At 38.5% G+C, this 24,392-nt stretch overlaps 1 protein-coding gene across 3 annotated transcripts in view; it reads left to right on the plus strand.

Annotated features, from left to right (window-relative positions):
* The window catches only part of GRID2 (glutamate ionotropic receptor delta type subunit 2), a 1,028,529-nt gene extending 1,004,425 nt beyond the window's left edge, over nt 1-24,104 (plus strand). The window contains exons 15-17 of one of the 3 annotated variants that reach the window (XR_009631647.2): nt 12,472-12,712; nt 15,304-15,483; nt 21,443-21,530. Coding sequence is in view for 2 of the 3 variants with exons in the window: in XM_060779232.2 (XP_060635215.1) it covers nt 12,472-12,712; nt 21,443-21,865 (664 nt within the window). In the remaining variant the exon portion in view is untranslated. The other 2 variants (XM_060779233.2, XM_060779232.2) reach the window with 2 other exon arrangements.
* Nucleotides 24,105-24,392: the final 288 nt, after the last annotated feature.

Genomic DNA, 24,392 nt, shown 5'->3' on the forward strand with positions numbered 1-24,392 from the left:
ACTACAAAAGTAGGGGGATGAAAAAGAGATTCCACCTACACATCTTCTACATATCACCCTTCAGATATTTCAAGATAGCTATCATGTCACATCTCAGTCTTCTCTTCTCTAGGTTAATCATACTCGGCCTTTTGGACTCCATTCCTTTGATTTTCTTGGTTTCCTTCTCTGGACATGTTCCAACTTGTCCACCTTGAATGAAAGTAAACAGTCCACGTCCACAAACTCACAATCAAAAAAAGGGAACAATTACACTTAGAAAAGGACATAGAAAGAAAAAGGGAGACATGCTGCACTTTATAAAGAACATCAACTCAAAATGAGAATATGTAGAGAACATAGGCCCCATGTTAGGAGAAAATTGTTTTATGCATTCAAATCATTTCAGACTTATGACAACCCTAAGATGAACCTATCACTGGAATTTTCTGGAGCTGAGAGCATATGACTCACTTGTGGGTTTTCATGGCCAAGCGGGTAATCAAACCCTCATTTGCAGAGTCACTGTCCAAGGTTCAAATCATTACATTATGCTGGCAGAGTATAAATCAATGGTTCCCTACCCATGTGCCATGGGCCACTGGTGGGCTGTGAGACCTAAAATAAGGTCCATGGCTCTAGATTTTTAAATATGGTTTTCCGTGGGCAAGCTGATGGTGACTACTGGATGGTATATGTTCTGTATCAGAAACTAGAGCTGATGTCATCTATCCAATGCAAGTTTCTGAAGGAGCACTCTAAATAATCAAACTGAATCTAAAGTTGACCAAAAACATATTCATAACTCTTTTGGTACTAATGCTGGAGAGTGGTCCCTGTTCAAATGGTCCCTGGTTAAAAAAAAAAAAGGTTGGGAACCACTGGTATAAATTATACTAATAGTGTCAAAATGGCTTTGGTGTGAAGAGGGAGAAAACATGGTGGCTAGAATATCTTGTGGAGGCTGAACTTCTTGCAGGAAGTACAGTTATGGGGTACAGCCCTCCCAGAGCTCCCAAGGGTTAATATAACCCCCTATCCTTGCTCTCCTCTGTTGGAGAGACAACAAAAGAAAATAGGGAAAGCCTGTGCAAAATGGAGAACTGCTTCTTCACACTGGTGATATGTGTAAAATGTGAATTAGGTTCAGTAGGGAGTGTGAAATCCAGTTTAGGGAAAGTTACTTTTTTGGACTCCCTCATGCTGACTATAGGATCCTGATAGGCATGGTATTAATGAAATTACGTTAGCAAGTTATTGATTAATTGTTGCATAAGAAGCTATTTGTGTGTAAACAGAATCCTGCTGAGGATCTTTTGTTGTTGCAAATGGACACATCTGCCCGAAAAGCAATTTGGCAGTTCCATAAAATCAGCATCCAATAGAGGGCTACTGTTACTTTACTCATAGTAAAGCTGGTAACGTAAATGATGCACAATGTAACTGATGACCAACAGATTCTGCATCGCATTGGTCTCAATACACATTGCATCAGTTCCACGTTGGACTGGTATCCTGGTGTGCATCTTAGCAATTCAGTAAAGGGGTGTATGATGCCTCTAATATGTAGACATTTATACATAAAATTACATAATACAACAGATCAATATAGGATGTCAGCAAGCATAGTATTTCAGCAGAAGCCCATCTTGCATTAAATGACAAATACTTTAAAATCTTAATCTGGATGGAATGTGAAATACCACGTAAAATGAAAAGAGCATTTGAATGCCCCATTCTCTGTTCTAAACACTGATCTAAATCTATTCTGCTTCCTAATTCTGGTAAACCGAGCAGTGCACATTCATGACTTAACATAATGAATGCTTTTGATGTTTACTATAACAACACTGAACTTAATGAATATCTATGTGGATGTCCTGAAAGGTACTGCGTAGGACTGAAAAAATGAACATGGATATTCTGTTCTATTCTCTCAGGAGGCAATAAATGAAGATAATAAATGAAGATAATGCCAATGCACCTCTTTCCATATTAGTAATATGCTTATGCATTCCTCTCCAACTTTTTAAAACACAGTATTCAGCAAAATATAACAACAAGTTTTAGAAACATTACAATTAAGAACTCCCTCCAGTGCTTATTCCAACAATAAACATAATGAATATCCCATTTCACAGTCATGTGCAGGGTCTTCATTATAGTTTAATGCTATGTATTTATGGGGAGGTTTAAACTAAAGGAAAGGTGCAATTCTTCAGCTAGCACTGAGGGCCCTTCCACAGCCATATAACAAAGAATATCAAGGCAGTTAATCCACAATATCTGTATTGATTGAACTGGATTATCTGAGTCCACACTGCCATATAATCCAGATCAGTGTGTGGATTTTATACAGCTGTGTGGAAGGTGTTTGAGTCACATCGGGGGAGAGAGATGTTTATCCAACTGGCTGCCAGTACATTTCTGATCTGAATGCAAAGCGCCTCATCCTATATATATATAAAACACCTGAGAAGGGAAAGCTGCTAGATAGATCATCTGTGTCTTATAACACATGTGATTCCCCTGCCCATTTGCAAGAAAAGGAGTAGAGATTGTGTGGAGAGCCCAACTCAGGTTCAAGTGAATGGAAATAGAATTCCCTTTCAGACATTGTGAGGTAGTGTAAACAGCTCAATTCTGCAACATGGAGGATGGAGCCAATGTTCATTCTCAGCACTGTGTCTGTGATCAACAATTTATCTATTCTAGCTATAATGTCATCAGAACATTGCACCTTTGTAAGTACACTTTTGACAATGGAAAATAGAATTGCATAGGTGCACCATGCCAATATCCAGTAGAGGGTTGCTGTTAAGCTGCTACATAGCAGAGTGTCAAATGTATTTTCACAACAAGATACATGCTCAACAAGATCAATGTGCATCAGTCCTGATGTACATCACATCAGCTGCAATGAGCATTCCTGAGGTTCCAGAGTTCTAAGTCTGGAAAGATGTACCTCTACAAAGACGTAAAGCTCCTGTTTTCTCGGAAATCCATGGAAGTTGTCAGCGATGCTGCATACGAGCTCAAATCTTACACAGAGTCGCCAACAAACCCCCAGTTTTCACCCCGATGCTAGCAAGAGGCAACCATGCAAACTATTTGCCCAACTATATAAGGCAAACAACTGGCATAATAAAGCATACTGGGTACAATTTAATGAGCAAAGAAAGTGGGATGGTGGTCACATTGGGAGTCAAGGCTCTTCGGAACTCTTGAACCAGTTCTTAAACATGCTTCTGCAATGAGCTTCGTGTATTTCAAATAGACTGGAACGTACTTGGTCCTAATCTTTTTTATACTGGTTTTAAACCACTTCATTAAATGTTGATGCAATAGCAGATTCCCAGATTAGTTTAGTGTCTACACCTACGTATGGATTCTGACACCTGTTTAGTGTTATCCCCAACGAGGGCTGTAATTAACTGCCTAAGGTAGGACACAGACTGTGTTGTGCATTATAGAACTTTCAATTAATTCAGATACACATCCAAATGCTTAGTCGCATTTTCACTGGCCAGAGCTGGACTGATGCAAACTTTTTGGGGGGGTTGCTCTAAAGAAACCAACAGCAAGATTAATAGTAAAGTCAGTTGGCTTGTGAGACCTTAATTTATTCCCATCAGTGTTATCATTTAGCCTAATCTGATGGGCTACATTATGCCATTCACTGTGGTTCAGTTTATAGTATCAAAACAAAAGTGCACCAAGGTTGTGAAAACTTGAGAAGAAAACATTAGTGCATTCACTGTAGCATACATTTTATGATGAATATTTTAAGTGGTGGTAATTTATACAGAACTAAATAATAAGCCTTTGGTAGAAACATTAAATCCTGGAATTACTTTCTCATGCTAAAATCTATCTATTTGTCTATCTGCCTACTTACCTACCTAATAACATTCCAGATCTGTTTCCACAACTTAGATAACACATATATTGATAACTACTCTGAGCAGTTTGGTAATCATGAAAACCAGAATTTGATCTTTTTTATTCATTTTTAAATATTATTTAAAATGACACAGTTGTTGTCAAAGCCCTTAACTGCTTAGAAAAAATATATTAAATTTTGCTGTACAGAACTCACCCCTGCTGACTGAATGCTTGAAATAATTTGCTGAAAGTGATGTAGCCTTGTTGTGTTGGCTAGAATGATTATTCTAGCTTCCCAGAAGTACTTGAGAAAGTACTTTTTCAGAAGTGCTTCAAGATAAGATTGGTTTAACAGAAAAACACACATAACCGTTCACATTTTTTAAAAGAGTACTTCATCTCTATGTTTTATAAAGAAAGCTTCCTAAGCACAAGTCTTGATTTAAAATTATTTGGAGTGAGGGCTGTGGACAAGTCCCTGTATAGTTTGACCAGGACAATACTTAGAATTATATCTAGGTAGCTTCAGTAAACAAGCAGTTATTACTGCAAACACTTGGCAATGGTAAAACTAGGGACCCTTCTATACTGTCATATAATCCAGATTACCAAAGGAAATAATTGAATTATATGAACTTACATTGCCAGATAATCCAGTTCAAAGCAGACAACCTGGATTTTATATTGCAGTGTAGAAGGGATCTAGGTTGTCTGAAAGAGATCCAGTTATCTATAACTATTCATAGCACAAAATGGCAGTATGATGGTAATTGTATGGTTTCCCCAGATATTCTTGGATTGCAAGTGCCATCAGATCTAGCCACCATAGGCAAAAGTGAAACTGTTGTGATCCATAAACATTTTTCAAGATACATTATCCCTATCATTTTACACAATTCAATTCCAATCTTTGTTTTCCCCATGTAACATTTATATAGCTAGATACCTGTGGGGGCTTATTTCCCATATTTATCTGGCTTGAATCTTCTAAAAGCCAGTTATCACAGGTTTGTCTGTTTCCAGTACACTGGGGCCCCATCTACACTGCCATATAATCCAAATTATCAAACCGGATAATCCACATTATTTTATTTGAACTGAATTATATGAATCTGAGGTAAAGGGTAAAGGTTTTTCCCTGACATTAAGTCCAGTCATGTCTGACTCTAAGGGTTGGTGCTCATCTCCATTTCTAAGCTGAAGAGCTGGCATTGTCCGTAGACACCTTCAAGGTCATGTGGTCAGCATGACTACATTGAACGCTGTTACCTATTGATCTACTCACATTTACATGTTTTTGAACTGCTAAGTTGACAGAAGCTGGGGCTGAAAGCGGAATCTCATGCTGCTCCCCAGATTCGAACCTGTTACCTTTTGGTCAACAAGCTCAGCAGCTCAGCAGTTTAACCCACTGCACCACACTGAGTCTACACTGCCATATAATCCAGTTCAAAGGAGATAATCTGGATTTTATCTGTAGATGGGGCCTGAATGCCCACTGCTGAATCTATACCTTTTTCCAATTCAGGAACTGGCTTGCATTTTTTTTTAAATCACCAATTGGTTCACTACACTGTGTTTTTCAATCTAGCAGGGTTTAATGGTTGAACAAGCATCCATAGATTCACATATCATAATATATCATTGAAATCAATGTGAAAAGTTAGTCCTGACTTATGTTCTAGCAATTGGAACTAAATGCAACATGTATTCTGGCCAAGTCCACTGTAACCCATGTATTAGAATGTAAATTGATTACTTAAACCTACTATTAGTTCTGTTTACTTCTCAGCAATTAGGCAAAGGCATTCCTCTTAGCAGGAAAAAATATCTGCAAGCATCTCTCATTCAAATCCAAACTACTTGTTACAGCAAGCAGTTTGTTCTCTGCTAATGGGAAGCTCTTGTCACTGTACAGAGATTTGACTTCTAAGCACTTCCTCTAATCATTGGTTTTCAATGAGGAAATACAAGCAGCTGAAATAATGTCTTTTAGTTAACATGTCCTGCTACAAGAAGCTGGCATTCAATATTGCATGCCACCTCAAAGCAGCTGTGAAAAGAACTTGTGCCCCTTCTTCAAGAGAGCTATTAAGCCCTTCTGAATCTCAGTAACATATGACCTGAATTACTGAAAAACAAAAGCTGGCATACATCCCCATAGCTAATTTTTTGTTGCTGCTACAAAAACACAGCATTTCCTAATAATGGCACTAGAGCTACAAATATGCTAAAACTGTGAAAAGGCAGGCACTGATTTAACTTCTGGTCAAGGCAAGCGCAGCAATCTCATCCTGCTGTGCTAATTTTGTTCCAGTTCCAAGGTAGGAAGTCCTCCATTTTGAACATCAGCTTCCAGAATTATGAGCCACCTTGGCCAATGGCAAGCAACTGCAGGTTTTCAAGTTAAAACATCTGGAAGGTTGGAACTAATAAGATTTTGCTAGCATTCACCCAGTTTCCTATGCTACAGTGTTGGGGCAAACACATGATGCTTTTGCACAATTCTGGTACATCACCCGAAGCTTGCTCCCTTCTCCATATGACATCCTTTAAATATTTAAGTATGGCTATCATATCACCTCTTAGCCTTCTCTTCTCCAGGATAAACAACACATTCAGCTCTCTAAATTGCTTTCATAAGGCTTAGCTTCCAGACGTTTGATCCTTTTGGTCTCCACTCTTTGGACATGTTCCAGCTTGTCAATATCCTTAAATCTTAAGAACACTGCCAACCCATCTTCAATCAGAATCTTGGCAAGTGTTAGAAGATTTTTTTAAAAATGTTATGGTTTTCAATGAAATATTTTCAAAATGTGCACATTCATAACTATTTGGTATTCTTGTTTACAATTGTGACTATATTGCCATAATCGGAGATGCTTCCCAAACCAACACCTTAACAGCAAGCAGCCTCAGACAGAGATGGAAGTCTGCTGTACCAGTAATCAGAGTAAATTGGGAGAATATTTCCAGCCTCTTCTTGCAAGAGGCTGGAAATATTCTCCCAATTTACTTCTTATAGAGGCTAAAAAAGAAATTGCAGATGGATTCTACTTCTAGCTGTTGCACAATTGATCCGCCAGTAAAAGGGGGTTGGAAACCTCATTTTTCTGCAACCAAATTGCATGCAGAAAGACCTCCATTCCTTGGTTGTTGAATATTAAGGTAGGTTTGGGGAGGTAGGTCAGGAGAGAATAAGTAGCTAATAGAGTTGTGTGCAGCATTCATTCCTACCGTTTCTTTCATGTCTTCTGTTTCTTTGGGAGCACAAAACAGGAAGCCCCTCCCTGCTTGACACAAAAGCCTGCTTTCGTCTATAACCAAAGTTGCCTCCTTGCCTTGGAAAGAGAGAGAGTGTGTGGCAAGACATGCAGGCAGGCCCAAAGCTCAGCTGCAGACACTGGCAGGTGTGTGTGCTTTCCAGGTCTGCCTGCATGCCCCGCCACACATTCACTCTCCAAGAGTGCCTGTGTGGCAGTGGGGCATGCAAGCAAGCCTGGAACGCACCTGCAGCTGAGGACCTCTTACTCTACGGTAGAAACAGCAGGTACCAGGTAAGAAGAATGATAATGCACACAGGGAAGGGGAGCCAGTGGGTGGGAAGCCCCCCCCCCCATAATGGTCCGATTTTCAGAGACCCGAACCGAAAACAACCCTCCCGATTTTGGGAAGCTCCCAAAAAATGGATCAAGACCCCCAGAAAAAGCCAGGACACAAAACAAGGTAAGGTTTACCCTTAATGCAAAACACCAGAAATTAAGCATTCCTAACTACACCTGAGATATTGGATTTGTTTGAACAAAATGCTTCTTCCCCAAATTATTACAGTGGACCTCTGCATTTCCTGCTCCTGCTTCTTATTTATTCTTACTTCTTTAATTTCTTCATTTCTGCATATACAATTTCTTTGCTGTTCTTGCTTAAGACTTGGGAATATTTAAGTAACTGTTTTCTTGACTGGGGCTGGTGTACAGTTTCAGATAACCTAATCTAATTCATAACTCTGAAAAATGAGTGTCAATATGTTTGAATGAAGTTAGTGCAGGTTTAGTGCCGCTTTGGAAAAGGCTTTCATACTCTTTACACTGGAATAGTGATGAGTGTTTCTTTGCAGAGGCTGCCATCTTGTGGGACACTTATACACTACAGAAAGCTTGTTGAGAACAAATTAAGGTTGACATTGCCTTAGGTTCCTTTTAAAGAACTCTGCTTTCGATGGTTAATGTTATCCTCCGTTATTCTTCCATTCAAAACCCTTTGAAAATTAATGGAGTTTGTGCAGCAGCAAGACCTGGTGGTAGATTTCTCCAGTGCTCAAAAACCCCAGCACAAATTAGCTCCTCTTATTAAATGACTGGAATAAATTGCCAGAACATCCACTGAGTTATGCAAAGGGCAAGTCAGATCTGACTTTTGGTCTCATAAAACAGATAGACAGACTAGTCACTTTGATTCTACTATAATTTTCTGTGATATATAATTTCCTTCCATTAAGGGTTTAATCACCACGTTTCCCATCTGCAGCTCATCTGCAGGCCCTGCTTAGTTATAAAATTGATGTCTCTGAATTGTGCATATTGTTGATAACAGGAAATGCATCTTCCATTTCCATTAAGAGAAAAATGGATATACAGTTACGAAGCTATCTCTAATATTTCAGCTGTGTTCAAGTATTGCACAAATGTCTTCTGTGGAAAACAGAAATCTTGTGCCATACAAATTGTACAAGTAAATTGTGTGCCATTTACAAATGAGGAAAGAGCAGTTACACTACAATGACTGAATTTAAAAAGTAGCAGACACAAGTCGAAAACAAAATGCATATGTTTGGGAATTGGGAGAGAATCGATGTTAATAATACTTAACACAGGGCCAGAACTAGGGAAAACAGCACCCTGAGTTAGAGAATATCTTCATTCTCCCCTTCCCATCTACTTCATTTTGCACTGTGTGACCTGAGAACTACAACAATAAAAGGTAGCAGAGTAAAACTGCAACCTACTTTTTTCCCTAGATAAATAAACATCAAGCTACAAATTCAACAACAAAAAAGACTTACTTTACAGTAGGGAAAACTATAGCCATGGGCTACATGTGACCCCAGGGCCATAATTGTGGCTCGCAGGCACCCCAAATTTCATCCCCAAATGCCTCCAATCTCTCTCCAAAAAAGTGGGGGCACTTTTGCCATGTCACCCAGAAGTTTACCCTCCTAAGGACTAAAATGAACCAGAGAGTCCAAAACATTGTGAAATTGCCCCCATGCCCTCTTGATATGGGGCAAATTCTTTTTAAAAAACCAATTTGGAATTACAAGCTATAGTTAGGTCCTCCAAAGTTGTGAAGTAAGTTATGCCCTCATTAACAACCCCCCCCCCCCCCAATCCCAGACTGTTCTGGGGATTCTTATAGCCTTCTTTGCCTAGTTCATTGCAGACTGTAATCTCAACGAACAACACATTTACCTTGGCAGATCCTTCATCTTTGTGTCGAAGGTAAATGTTAACCTTGCTTTCTAAAGCTAACACTAAGTTGATAGGTGCATGATATTTCCAACAAACTAATAGGGAAGAACCAGCAAACAATGCAACTGTTTTGTTGTTTTTTTAGACTAAAGGAGTAAATTACTAGGGTGCAGATATAGGTCAGACTTTCACTGAGCACAACACTAGTGTTGTTGTTGTTGTTGTTGTTGTTATTATTATTATACCCTATCTCCTCGGAGGGACTCAGGGCGGATTCCAAACATAAAAGGCAAACATTCAATGCCCTAATACAACAACAATACATTTATAATAACAAAATTTAGCAACCCAACATATAAACACAAATTATGCCTTAACAACTAAAATTAAATGAAAAGTGCCGCCTGTTATATCAGACATAGGACAAAACATTAAACATCAAACAGAAGCATCAATTTCCCAGTTCCTTGCTCAAGTTATCTATTGAGCTGGTGGGGTGTAAAATGTCTTGCACATACTGTTATTGTTCCTCAGTTATGGTGTAATCCATGTGCTGCCAGTCATTTCACTAGGTGCATGCATGGTCTGATTTTCACATTTCACTGAGTGGTTGGGATGCTAATTCAACATGGTGCAATGGGTGACCATGGCATCTGCTACAAAATAACATTTTCACAATGGTGGGGTCCCTCAGAGCAGTAATGCAATGAAATGACTCTGAGTTTTATTTCAGGTTTTCACAAAGCAGTTGAAGATTGTGAATGGGGTTCAACATTTTGAATAGCTCCCTTAAAACTGTAATAAAGGCACCACACCACCAGCTACTTATGACTGACATTTGTTTAAGACACACCAAAAATGTAACAGTAATAATAATAATAGTAATAATAATAATAATAAAAATAATAATAACGCTTTATTTATATTCCACCCTATCTCCCCAAGGGGACTTGGGATGGATCACAGTACACATACACGGTAAACTATCAATGCCGCTTGAACAGACAAGGACAAAACAGACAGAAAGGAGGTATGTTGTGTCGACATTCAACATTTCAGTGCCTTGGAGGTTGTGCTTAATCCAGCCACAGAGGGGTGCTATCGCTCCATCCTCTATGGCAAAGAGCCATCCTATTGGTCACTGTATTTTCTGGTATTTTTCTTTTATGATGTTGTAAAATACCTCCCCTGCTTTTTAGCAGTACCCAGTTTCTCTACTTATAGCTCTAACCTGTTTTTGAACTGCTTAGGTAAACAGTCAGCGAGTGTTGACTCCGACGCAGGCTTCGAACTGGCAACCTTTCAGTTGGTATATCTTATTGCTGCTGGTGGTGATTTATTAGGTGTGCTATAGCCCTGTAGATCAATATCCTGGTTCTTGGCCATAATGTAATTTAAAGAGATGTAAGTTTTATGTATTTCAGTGTGATCAACTTAAGGGTCACTTTTGGGAGTGGCTGATTTGTCTGAGACAAAGACATTTACGTTGTTCTTCACAATAAACAAGCTTTCAGGTGACATGTGGAATGAATATTCTGCAAGACAAGACAAGCGATAATAACAGTGTTGGGTCAAATCAACATGATTCCATCGTCCCAGAAACAGAGTTCAAACCAGTTGCACCTTAGCTCTGCATTCCTGTACAGTGAAACTAAGGCTGGGTGCTGAAATGGTTTGGCAGTGTTCTGTTATTTCACACTTTGTTCTTTGAAGTGCTTTACAAACCTTCGCCTTCTGCAGATGGCATATTAGAATAACTTGTATCATGGTCTGAAACACTTTGGATTGGATCCAAATTTAGAGAGGCACTGAAATCAGTAAGGTTTAATGTGTTTGCATGTGTATGCCTTCAACTCATTTGACAGCTCTAAGGTGAGCCTATCATGAGAAATTTGTGAAGATGGAGGGTTGTCATTACCTTCTTCTGAAGCTAAACGAATGTCAAACAGGGATTTGAAACCTAGCCTCCCAGAATCCAACATTCAAATCACTACGCAATGCTAGCTCCAAGGCTTCATCTACACTGTAGAATCAATGGGATTTGACACCACTATCTGCTGTGGCTCAATGTTGTGAAATCATGGGAACTGTAATTATTGAATTATGAGCACTCTTTGGCAGAAAAGGCAAAGACCCTGTAAAACTACAATTTCCATGATTCCATAGCATTGAGCCACAGCAGTTAGTGATATCAAACGGCTTTAATTCTACAGTGTAGATGTAGAATTAAAACTTAATTAATTAACATGACTGATTTAATGGTCATGTTAAAATCTGGTCAAATGTGGATCCAGTTCATTGTGTGTTACCTGAAATCTTGCCCGCTGCACATGATAATGAAATAGATTGTGATCATTATTTAAAAGACATTTCCCCAAAAAAAAAAATTAACGAGAACTGTATCACCTACATGGCATGAATCCTATCAGTTACTCCCACCTAGAGTAAATTGATTAGATCACTTGCCTGGCACTTAATGGATTAATTTTGTGTGTGTGTGTGTGTGTGTCAGGAGTGATTTGGGAAACTACAAGTCTGGTGTGAGAGAATTAGCTGTCTGAAAGTACGTTGCCCAGGGGATGCCCAGATGTTTTACAATCCCAGTGGAAGGCTTCTCTCATGTCCCCATATGGAAAGCTGGAGCTGACAGATGGGAGCTCACCCCGCTCCCCAGATTTTAACTGGCAGCCTTCCAGTCAGTGGTCCTGTCAATACAAGGGTTTAACCCATTGCGCCATTGGGGGCTCCAGTAATTTATGAATTAATAAATTACATTGATTTAATAGCTCCACTCTAACAATAGGATTCAAGCTGTTATATTTTGGATTGGGGCATTAGAGTGGATATATACAGCTGCTCCCCTAATGACAGTTTCAGATTCTTTTATCAGTCTGGTCACCTGAATTCACAGCATATTTCAATTAACGTATATTCAACTTTCTATTAATACATTAGTGTCGTCATCTTTTAATGGAGCTCTACAAATCAGATCTTGTTGTTTATTTACTGTTTTGGATCCTTGGTCAACAGGAGATGTTTTGAATGATATGGACTTCTCTTGAAAGTTTGAGCTCTGGGTGGTACAACTATGATATTGCAATCAATAACATTTGATATGATTTTGTCATTTTTCTCCAAGGATTTTAGAACTGCAACAGAATGGACACATGGATCTACTGAAGCATAAGTGGTGGCCAAAAAATGGCCAGTGTGACCTGTACTCCTCTGTGGATCCGAAATATAAAGGAGGAGCTTTGGACATAAAGAGCTTTGCAGGTGTATTTTGCATACTGGCGGCTGGGATTGTTCTCTCCTGTTTAATTGCAATGTTGGAAACATGGTGGAATAAAAGAAAAGGCTCACGGGTTCCTTCAAAAGAGGTATGAGACCCTTCCATTTCATCATAATAGAGGTGAGAGAGAAAGTGTGTATTCTAATTGGTTTTATTAATAAAATATTAACAGCAAAGTTATTCCTTTGTGGATAAGATCTGTCAACGTATTATACCTAAACTTGCAAGCTCTGCAACTAGAACTAGAACTGCACCCTGTACTCAAAAGAAAGTACTACATAGATTTGATGAGATTTCACCCTAAAAATGTGTTATCGTTTTGCAGTTTTAATATAATTGGGAAATTAACCAGCTAAGGTATATTAGACTACAGTTAGAACAATCTTCTTAGTCACACCAAAATGCAAAATACTGCCTGAAATAAATTAGTATCTGAGACTAGCCATATGATTCTCTCAGACAATTAAAATTATTCAGGGTGCATCTAAGTCCCACTCAGAAGTTTATTCCAGATATACTTGAAATTCCCTTTAAATATTTAATACATTTTAGTTGTGTTTCTACAACTGACTGCAGGACTCAGTGGTTATAAGAATTAGCAAGGATTTCTTATATTTACAGTCTGTTAGGGAAGCACATGCCCAAATCCACTTTGAACATGCAGAATTATAGGGTGATACTTTGGTTCCAGGCCACTATGTTTTATTTTGATACCCTGTTATCAATAAACAAGCACATTTGTGGCCATAATCATTGCAAGAGGCATCATTCATTTGCTTTCCATTTCTTATCACCATTGTGGGACCACTTAACATGCTACATGTTTAAGACTACAGCCCAGCTGTTTTAAGTATATGCCTTAAAAGGATGATGTCGTGATCATGTGTTGATAGGCACATGTATCATCCAGTTGCACAAATCAGTGAATTCTGCTGAGTGTCTACACAACATCAACCCCGCTCTTGCTTCTGCAGGATGTGTGCACTGGCCCTGATAAGAACTCTATGTAGGTACTCAGCCTTCTCTTGTGGGGGTTAAAAGGTGGGATTGATGTGAGGCCATGCTCATCACCCCTCACTCACAACATTTCTGAATGTCCAAGTTCTCTGGTTTTAAATCATTTCATTGGATGTGTTGCAGTAGCAGATTCCCAGATTAGTTTAGTGTTTAAACCTTATTTTATTTTTGATAATTTAATACTTAAGGTTTATTTTACTTAAGTGATATTTGTCTTTACTGCTCTAATCCTATGTAATCCTATGTAAAATTAAATTATGTATTTTTGACGTTAATATTGAAATCTGAACTATATACAGAAAGTATGGCCTTTGCAGAGTTAGGAGTGTAGCCTGAAGCAGAAGTCCTATGTCTACCTGATCGAGCTAAGAAGCTTTCTTGTATTCAGGGACCTTGACAAGGAAGGGCTTCCAAACGTTATAAGAAGCTTTATAGTTTGTCATTTTAAGATGCTTGTTGCCCCAGTGGCACAGTGGGTTAAACCGCTGAGCTGCTGAACTTGCTGACTAAAAGGTCGGCAGTTTGAATCTGGGGAGTGGGCGAGCTCCCACTGTTAGGCCCAGCTTCTGGCAACCTAGCAGTTCAAAAACATGCAAATGTGAGTAGATCAATAGGTACCACATCGGCAGGAAGGTAACAGCGCTCCGTGCAGTCATGCCAGCCACATGACCGTGGAGGCGTCTACAGACAACGCTGGCTCTTCGGATTAGAAATGGAGATGAGAACAAACCCCCAGAGCTGGACACAATTAGACTTAATGTCAGGGGAAACCTTTACCTTTTTATTACCCCTATTCAGACTATGAATGCACTGTGTTCACATATTCAGGGGTGATGGTGCATGATCACACACAAGTACCTTTCTTTTGCCTTCAAGTTTGGATGAAAATGCCTACATAGAGCATTTGGTTTTACAAAGTTTCATCTGCTCATTTGGGCCAAAAGAAAGTTCATTTACAGAATTCATCATCATCATAGTAATAAATGTAACCTGGGGAGAACTGAAATATTTTCAGACCCCCCTTTTATTTTTTTGCTGCTTTCTCCCCTGTCTGTCATATATTGTTGCTTTTGGACAGGTTTGCTATTTCTCAAAGGAAATGGATAGCTGTGCTTTAAGCACACAAGATAAGACTGTGATGGTGCCAAGCCTAGGGCTATGTTTAAGATGACTACTATTTAGAAGAAACTTCTAAAAAATTTGATGACTTACTATCTAAAAGAAGTGGGATCAAGAAATTGAGGCATGTTAAATGTCAAATATTTTCAATGAGGGGTGGGCAGTTAAATAAAACTAGCATAGTCTCTTAGTGCTTGGTACCATCATTTTCTGGGCTCAAGTTATCCTGTGAAGCTTTGTTTAAAATGGAGTTTCAAATGGAAATGTGTGCTGAATATCCTCTGCCCAAAGTACAGGGTTCATTCAGTGCTGCAAATGTTATGAACAAACATTTTAGTATCCATGAAATCCATTGGTTCTTCCAGAATCCCGAACAGGAGGCCACGTATGGCTGAATAATCCAGGGGCTAATGCACTCCAGAATGCAAGCTTCTATTTTTTATTATTTTTGTACTGACAAAAAGATTGCCTTGTGGTTGTGAAGATAACTGTCCACTTGTGAACCAAAGTAACCCATGCAGTCATGTCTGCTTGTGTCTGCAGACAGCCTTAAACAATAGCTCTGAGAGAAGTGTGACCTGTCCCCATTAATCTCAATGGGATGTAAACTCTGAAGCCCGGTGATAATTTAAATGTCCGCATTGTTGAATATTTCACTGTTGATCAAGGCACACGTGAAAGAAGAGGAGCAATCATTTTATGGAGCTATGCACAAACCATCCTGTGAGTGGTGTCTCATTTTGATGTCTTGAGTGGGTGGAGTTTGGGTCATGGGTTGGCGTTTGGGGAAATGTCACCCCACTAAGTCTTCCTCTGCTCTTTTCCTTTTAATTCTGACATCAACTTTGGTCATGTGCCATTTGGAATGTGACAGGCTTAGATGTAACACTGAACTGAGTCACTGGAGAGCAAATTAAGATGAAATACAAAATGGGAATCTATCCGGTTCAATAGAAGGATTTCTTGCAAAGGTTAAATAAAATATTAGCTAGTGTAACAGATCTCCCCTTGTTTGACCATGACAAGCTACTTCAGTGTGGGATCCTCTGATTTTACTGACCTGAAGGCAACACTGATGGCAAGAAGGGGGGGAAAGGTTGTCATTGGGACATCTACATTATAGAATTAATGCAGTTCAGCACCACTATTATTTGACATGGCTTATCATGTTCGAATCCGTGAGAAGGGGTGAGCTCCCATCTGTCAGCTCCAGCTTCCCATGTGAGGACATGAGAGAAGCTTCCCACAGAATGGTAACACATCCAGGCATCCCCTGGGCAATGTCTCTGAAGATGGCCAATTCTCTCACACCAGAAAGTACTTGCAGTTACTCAAGTCACTTCTGACATGATTAAAGTTGCTTCTGACACTATGAAATCCTGGGAGTTGTAATTTGGTGAGGCCCCTGCACGCTTTGCCAGAAAAGGCTAAAGACCTTGTAAAACTAAAACTCCCCAAATTCCATAGCACTGAGGCATGGCAATTAAAGTGGCATCAAGCTGCATTAATTCTACAATGTAGATTTGCCCTGCCTTAAGTAAAAGGAGAGAGAAAGAGGAAATGGTTATACACAGGCAAGTTTCCCAAGCCACCTTTTCTCTGACATTGAGGATTCCTACAATCTGCTGAGCTTTGAGGATTCCCCATTCACTGCAATGCCAGGAATGGATAACGTAAAGCCTGCCATTAATTTTTCCCACTGCTGCTCCTCTCTTCCTTAGGCAAAGAGGAAGGTTGCCAGCCTCTCATGAAATGGCCCATAAACAGTTTGCCACAATAGATATTGGCTACAAAATGTACAGTAGGGAAAAAACTGAAAATACTGGGATTTGTGCTTCTTATAGAACATCTGGCATAGAGATTCAAGAAACATAAAAACAGTAATTCAATGAGCTATGTATGCCTTCCAAAGTCCATAGGTTTCAATGGAAGTTAACCCATTTTTGGATGTTATGTCAGTAGACAACAACCAAAGCCCTGGTTAGCCATTCCAAGTACCCTATTGATGTAGTGCCAGGATCTCTATTGGTTTCTCTGGCACTATCAGAGCATTCTTAATCCCAAACTCCATCTCAGATATGAAGCTTAAATAGAGTTCTGTATTGCTAGTTCAAATTACATGGGAAAGCTACATTGAGTTGCCTGTAATTTCAAATGGCTCTCTTTCTAACTTCCATTACAACATTTATAAGTATTATATGAAAGACTAAAAAGTATAATATCACTTTAAAAAACCACAACCATGCATTTAAAATGGAACATTAAAAACTGAAAAACTTAAGGTGTACTAATGCTCAGTATTTTCATATATATATATATTACTATGGAATTTGAAAGAGATTTTAAAAGATTTTCATACCAATTCAAAATAAGTGTTCACATTTTGAATTCATATCCCAAATGGTATCTCTGCTCATGGTGGTTGATTTACCTTTGACCGGAGCAACTCTTATAAGACAAATCTCTTAAGGCAAAAACTTATCAGATCTAGAACAGAATATTTCACTATTGCTCTTGAGTTTTGTTGCATCCCTTCTGTACAGAATGATACATGCTGAGACATTGGTAGTGGCCAAGAAGAACAAGTGGATCTCACTAAAACTACTTTAAATAATGAGTCACTGTAAATTTATTTAGTGAAAGATTAAATATTAACTGCACAGCAAAGGATGAAGGAGAAGTTCAGTGCATACTTCTAAATCAAATGTAATTTCAAGTCATTTTTCCAGTTTGAGTTAATGTACTGTGTAAAATACTGGTAGCTAAAATGTTACCATTGTTGAAGCAAACAATAGTTTAAAACATTGCAAGCTTTCAAACTTAGACCCAGATTCTTCTTGTCAGTGCAATATAGTTAGTTACCACTAAAATGAAAACCATATGGGTATCATATTGTATGACAAGCTCTTTGTGTAAATGCATACTAGTTGGCACAGGCTAATGTTAAATATGTAGGTGCAAGCAAGTGTGCAGTCCTGGAGATGAAGGATTACACTGCTATAGTCAATACTGGTGTGATTATGTTTGGCACTGATTCATAGAAGCAGTTGTCTTCAGAAGCAACACCTTTCAGATTAATGGCTCTGTTGGCAGCCAGGCCACATTGGTACCATGGAATCCTAGAATCATAAAGTTGGAAGAAGTTTTATGGGCCATCAAGCCCAATCCATTAAGTGCAGGTCATCATGCTGTAGCATCTCCATTAGGAATCTGTCTCTTTTTTGGACATGCCTAGGAAAGAAGACTTCACCACCTCTCTAGATTGTTGGTTCTATTGCTGAACCACAGTCACTGTGAAGAAGTTCCTTCTAATCTGAACTAGATTTCACATGTGGATGCTCAGGACATAATACTAGAAATATATGTTGAATAAATTGGAAAGTGAGAGAGAAAGAGAGGAGTGTAGTGGCTTGAAGAATCTACAAATATGGAGACCATAATTCAATTATTTCCACTTGGCCATGGAAACTCACTATGTGACTTTGAGCAATTCACAAGCTCTCAGCCCCAGAAAACTACTTCCCCATCTAAATTAACAAGGAGTCCAGCACATGGAGGAACTTTTTGCATACACTGCTGAGCACACAAGACTCTCATTTTCTCCTAATTAACATATGGAAATTTTGACTTCTTTTAGTGTTTCAAGAGAAGACATAAAGGGGAGAAATACATCCAGTGATTGAGCAAAGCCGGAGAGGAAATTGGTTCCCTGTTTCTGCTAATGCAGCCTTTTGGAAAAAGAAAGGGTGGGAGGGAAGTGTGCTTTCCAACAATTAAGGTTGCTTTGGAAAGCACATTTGAGTAGAATCAATACAAGTGTGCAATGCATGCAATTTACCTTTGCTTTGGCATTCTGTTGGCTAATTTGTCTGCATGTAATTGGCAGAACTCTGCTAATTGGTCAGTGACTGATAAAACTGACATAACTCTTCATACAGAGCTTTGGAAGAAGGGTACTGAAAATAAACACAGACAAAATGAATGTTTTAGACTCTAAAAATTGGAAAGAATTCAGTGGATAATCACCACTGAATATTGTAATGGCCATATTGTCTACTAATAGAGAAAAATATTATTATTATTTTTTCTCCTTTGGAGTCTTTCATTATGATGTATTTGGTACCAAATATGAGTAATGGTTGTAAAAGTTCTGCAATCCACATGCCTACACAACTAGTACATGAAAGACTATTTGAATTGTAACAGGAATAAAATTAAACCTCAATACATTGGAGAAGTATTTTAGCATTTAAAATACAGCAAAATCATCCATGAGAGGCTGTTCAGAATTTAAAACCTACTTATATTGAAAATGAAAGCTGTGATTAAGGGATTTCCTAGAGCCTGATTTCTCCTTTTCAATTTCCAAATGCCCATCACCAAAGAACTAGGACTGAATTAACATTAGATTAGATTCCAGGGCCCACAAGTCCCCTGCCTCCAGATCTCTCTTCTCTTCTCATTTCCATCAGGCCAACAATGCACAATACTCCCTTGTAGACTTTAGTGAGGATTTCTTTTCCTTCCACTGTTTCAAAATATTGTCTTCAGTCTTTCCCCTATTGTTTAACTTGACTCTCTCGTGCATAGCCCTCCATGCTGCTTTGAACCAGAGCATAGCCCTGAGGGCAAAATAGATGGACCACACATCAAAAATGCGAAAACATGGCAATACACACATGCATCTTCAAAAAAACCTTGTGTTGCCCACAGTGTCTAAGCATAAGAACAAAAGAAATATCCATTTTCACAGGATACATTTTAAGTAGGAAGTGAAGCACTAAAGAAGTTAGCGTGATTTGGAGCTGCCATTATTCATTTTGTTTTACTCTTTGGAGTAGCAGTAAGCAGCATGGTTTAAACAGAGTCTGAGTATCTGGAATTCTGAAATCCAAAATACTCAAATTCAAAATGGTCCATGTGGGTCATCTTTGCTTTCTCATGATTCAGTGTACACAAACTTTGTTTCATGCACAAAATTATTACAAATATTGTACATAAAATTATCTTCAGTCTATGTATATAAGATGTATATAAGATACATTTTGTGTTTAAACTTGGGTCCCATCTCTGAGATATCTCATTGTATGTATGCAAGTGTTTTAAAAAAATGAAAAATGAAATATGTCTAGTCCCAAGTATTTCATATAAGGGACATACATTCTGAATGTACTTTATAGGTGTCTGCCATCCCTATCAGTATTGTAGTCACAAAAAGCATTAGTCCTTAGACAGCTACCAACTGGAAATGCTGAATGAAAAATGAGAACTGGTTCAAAATGTTACAATTAAAATGAATTACCAGTCTTTAGAAATATCCTTTTAAACTAAAACCATATTCCATTTAATAACAAAATGGCGCTATCTGAATCACATACATGGACTATTTTGAATGCTGCATTATTACAAATGTGTAACTAACCAATGTGTAACTACACACCCATCCTCAGCATACCTTAAAAACCAGTAACTACATCAAACAATGGAAGTCAATTTAGCTGGTGATCAGGAGTCAGGGGGATAATGTTTCCAACCCTTCCTACTACTGAGTGTGGTCATAATAAGAAACTGGAGCAGAGGTCCTGATTCCGATCATCATAGCTTCATTCACTAGCAGTAGATAGGTGGAAACATCATCCCCGTGTGTCCCAATTATGAGCTGAATATCCCTCCAATATTCAGTGTAGCCATTGACTGTTAAAGTAAATTTGGGGTATTTGCAGTCATGGCCATAAATACATAGTATTACAGAGCACAGATGTGTAATTCTAAGTTACAAATCCCATAACTGCAATAGAGAATGCCAGCCACGATCTTTATAATATCAGCACTCAACTATTCTAAGAAAATGCAAACAGAAATACATTTTGGTTGTTATGTTTTCTAAAACAATCGTCAACTGCCCATAACCTATGATGGAAGTGCTGACGATGATGGAACAGGGGGCACGTGGACCTTCTGATGACAGCATTACATGGCACAATACCAATGTCCTCTCACTTTTAATTATCTTGTCAGAGCTGACAAAGATCTGGAATGAACCACCAGCAATTCCCTGCACTGCTATTGTATCTCACTAACTCATCCACTAGAATATCATACTGAAATCATAGCCAGGATGTGCTCACCACCTTCCTTCCACTTTCATTTAAGAATGCATTCTACTTCACCATCATTAAACTCCACTGTTATCCATATGTCACTGGTTCCAATTGCAAGTGTCATAGTTCCTTGTCAGCTATATCTTCCTGATAAGCATGTCTCTGAAGCATCTGGAATTAAATGCTTAAGATGCTTTGTTGTAAAGTTAATGCTTTAGAAGAGCTGAGTGTACTGTATGCCTTCCAAAGCATTCAGTTACAGACGATAAGAAAAAAAATAACCATAAGTATTTACAAAATCCCTTTAGAGGTTGTAAATCAACACACTGTTTTTGTGAGAATCTGTGTTTTGTTCAGACTTGCCCTATTATGTGATAAAGATTTGAATGATCTCTTTAGCTCTAAGTGACATCTAGCAAGTGTATTTTTCTTTCTCTCAAAATTTCCACTATGGCACATGTTTTACAAGGGGTAGGGAGAGTGTAGGTTGCCCAAGAAAACTGCATTATTTTTATTGGTATCAATGAATGAGCTGTTTCTTTTCTCTCTTTTTTTCCCCTTTCTCTCTTTTCTTCTTTCAGGATGATAAAGAAATTGACCTGGAGCACCTCCATAGACGTGTGAACAGCCTCTGCACGGATGACGAGAGCCCCCATAAACAGTTTTCCACCTCCTCCATTGACTTGACTCCCTTGGACATTGACACCTTGCCCACGCGTCAAGCTCTGGAGCAAATCAGTGACTTCAGGAACACTCATATCACTACCACAACCTTCATACCAGAACAGATCCAGACTCTTAGTCGCACACTTTCAGCTAAAGCTGCTTCTGGATTCTCTTTTGGCAGTGTGCCGGAACACCGAACTGGCCCTTTTAGGCACAGGGCTCCAAACGGGGGCTTTTTCAGAAGCCCTATCAAAACAATGTCCTCAATCCCATATCAACCAACTCCAACTCTAGGGCTCAACATTGGTAACGATCCAGACCGAGGCACCTCCATCTAAAGCTTCAGACGTTGTTTTATCACTGTTTCCTTCTAGGACTCTCTTGGCAAGGAACAGCTATGACCTTGTGGGACTAACATGGATGTAACTTTTTAAAAAGAAATCAGGAGTATTCGTAACAACTCACTATCCTTCCTCTTCCCCTCCTCTTTTTCGCTTTCTCTCTTATACTACTTGAGGCCATGATTTTCCAGCCCATATCCTCTAGAGCAGAGTAGCTCCACTGGCTAGACAAGTGAGACTCCAGAATAAGGGCTCTCTAGAATGTGTTATGGGCCCAGCTCTGCAACCACCAAACCAATTCATGACAGCCAGTGGGATTACTCTGAAGTAACTGCAACATGAGCCACTGTTGACAAACTACCCTGCCACCCTCTTAATATTTTGTTAGTATGCATTTCATAAACTTGAAGTATAGGAAATAGACACAGAGTCTGTATCAAAGATATTGGTTCCTTCATTGAAGAAACTTTGAATTCTTTCTCCTTTGTTCTGATATAATTGCAATAACTTCAGTCTTTTCTCTATGTTCTGCTGCATTCATTCTGTCTGTCACTGGTGTTCTGTGTCCTTTTAACTGTGGACCAAAGGGAAACATTGCAATTTTTACAGGAAACAAAATGAGAGAAAGGGGAAAGAGAAGGGAGACACAAATCAGGCCACCTAATAAGAGAATGCAATTTCGTAGGATTTCAAGAAGCCATTGCTAAGCCAGTAAAGACTACAGTTAGATCTCCTTTTTGCACTGCAACAGTGCATTTGACCTTTATGTGATTGTACAGAGTTTTAAAAGGGTTTTTTTTCTTATGTACAGTAAACTGTATCATAAAGCAGAATCTTCTGTTCTGTTAAATAAATTAGTATCTCATACATACATATATATACATATATATACATTTTGGTATATGTATATATATACACATGTATATATCTATAAAACGGCAGCTGATGCTACTGCAATTTGTCTAATAAAGCTTTAGTCAAAATGTGTTGTATACTGGAAAGTTGTACAGGGCAGGGGGTCTTTTCGCCAAGAAAAGGCAGGGTGCTTTAATGTTATTCTGATTTGCATTGTTTGATAAAGCATTTTATACTTTTTTTAATTCAAACATCCAGGGCAATGTAATGTTTGTTCCTAGATGTGTAACTCGTTTGTTTAGGTTTCTGCATTGGCTATTTAGCAGCGCGCAAGGCTAACCTTAACCATTTGCTTCTGAATTAATTTGACAAAATGGAAAGAGATGGAAACCATATCCAGGGGTGCTGATTTCAGATTTCGGCTCTCAGGGGACGTGGAAAACAGATCACGGAAGGTTAATAAATCCTTTTTGAAACCAATGCCATCAATCATTGCAGATGTGGTGTGAGTTGGGAAAGGGAGGCTGTTGAGAAATATTGGTGTGGCCTTAATTGCAATCCTATATTACTCCGAGAAGAAGAAGAAAAAAAAGAGAAAGAATGAGCTCTTGTTTAAATCTTTATTACATATTCAATTATAGATGTATTTTTGATGTGAGTGCCAATTGTATAGACTGATAAATCGATGACAGCAAAAATAGTGCCTCCTTGGCTGGGCGGCATTTCTTTTTTCGAAGCTAACACTCTCTTACCTGTTTAGAACTGTAAAATGAGCTTTCAGTTGTAATCCTTAAGAACTAAAATGCGATTTAAGTAGAAAGCAAGCCAACTGATCCTGTGTTTTATTTTTGGTTTTATTTTTTAAAATACTTATTTTAACCTAACTCAACTATGTGGCTAGGACTTGATTATAGGAACCAACTTAGATGATCTGCTTTAGGACAAATTTCAAGGTATATTCTTCAGATTTATTCTATTTTGATGCTTAATTCTGTTCGGGGAGAGCATCTTGTACTGTCACTGTTTTTTGTATGAAATCTTCATAATATTGTCTACTGTGTAAGGCAGAACAATTTTCTTATCATGCAAAGGCCATTTTGTTTCCCAGGGTACAAGTGTTTAAAAGCATGCACAACTTGTTTCCCCTTGTAACATTCATGAGCTCCTACTCAACTGATTTTTAAAAAGACGGAAATTTCTTTACGACAAGCTATAGGGATATACCAGGTGTTGCGGTGATTTTAGTGAAAAACCAATTATTTCAATGTGTTGCCTATTATACTGATAACACAAACACATTTTGGAGGCCTCAGTTACAAGTGGCAGAGCTTTCTGTGTATAATTTGTCTAAATAATTTGTCTAATAAAATTGTTTTCTAAACTTGTCTTTCTGTCTAATTTGACTACACTGTGTATCAGAAAGAAATGATAGCTAGCAAACATAGTTTTACAAAACTCCGCTGCATATTTACCTGAAGCCACATAATGGCAGGTGATTCTGTGTCTAAATAACCCAATTCTAGGGTAAAGTTTTCATTTCCGGGGTAGAATACATTGACTATGCTACTTTTTTTCTGGTTCTCCCCTTAAAAACTCTTTCCCTCAAGCCAATATTTAATCCTTCAAATTATTCTAGGTTCAAAACATCTCATAGGGAAGTGAAACAATA

The sequence above is a fragment of the Anolis sagrei genome, chromosome 5 (assembly GCF_037176765.1).
Source record: "Anolis sagrei isolate rAnoSag1 chromosome 5, rAnoSag1.mat, whole genome shotgun sequence".
Taxonomy (NCBI): domain Eukaryota; kingdom Metazoa; phylum Chordata; class Lepidosauria; order Squamata; family Dactyloidae; genus Anolis; species Anolis sagrei.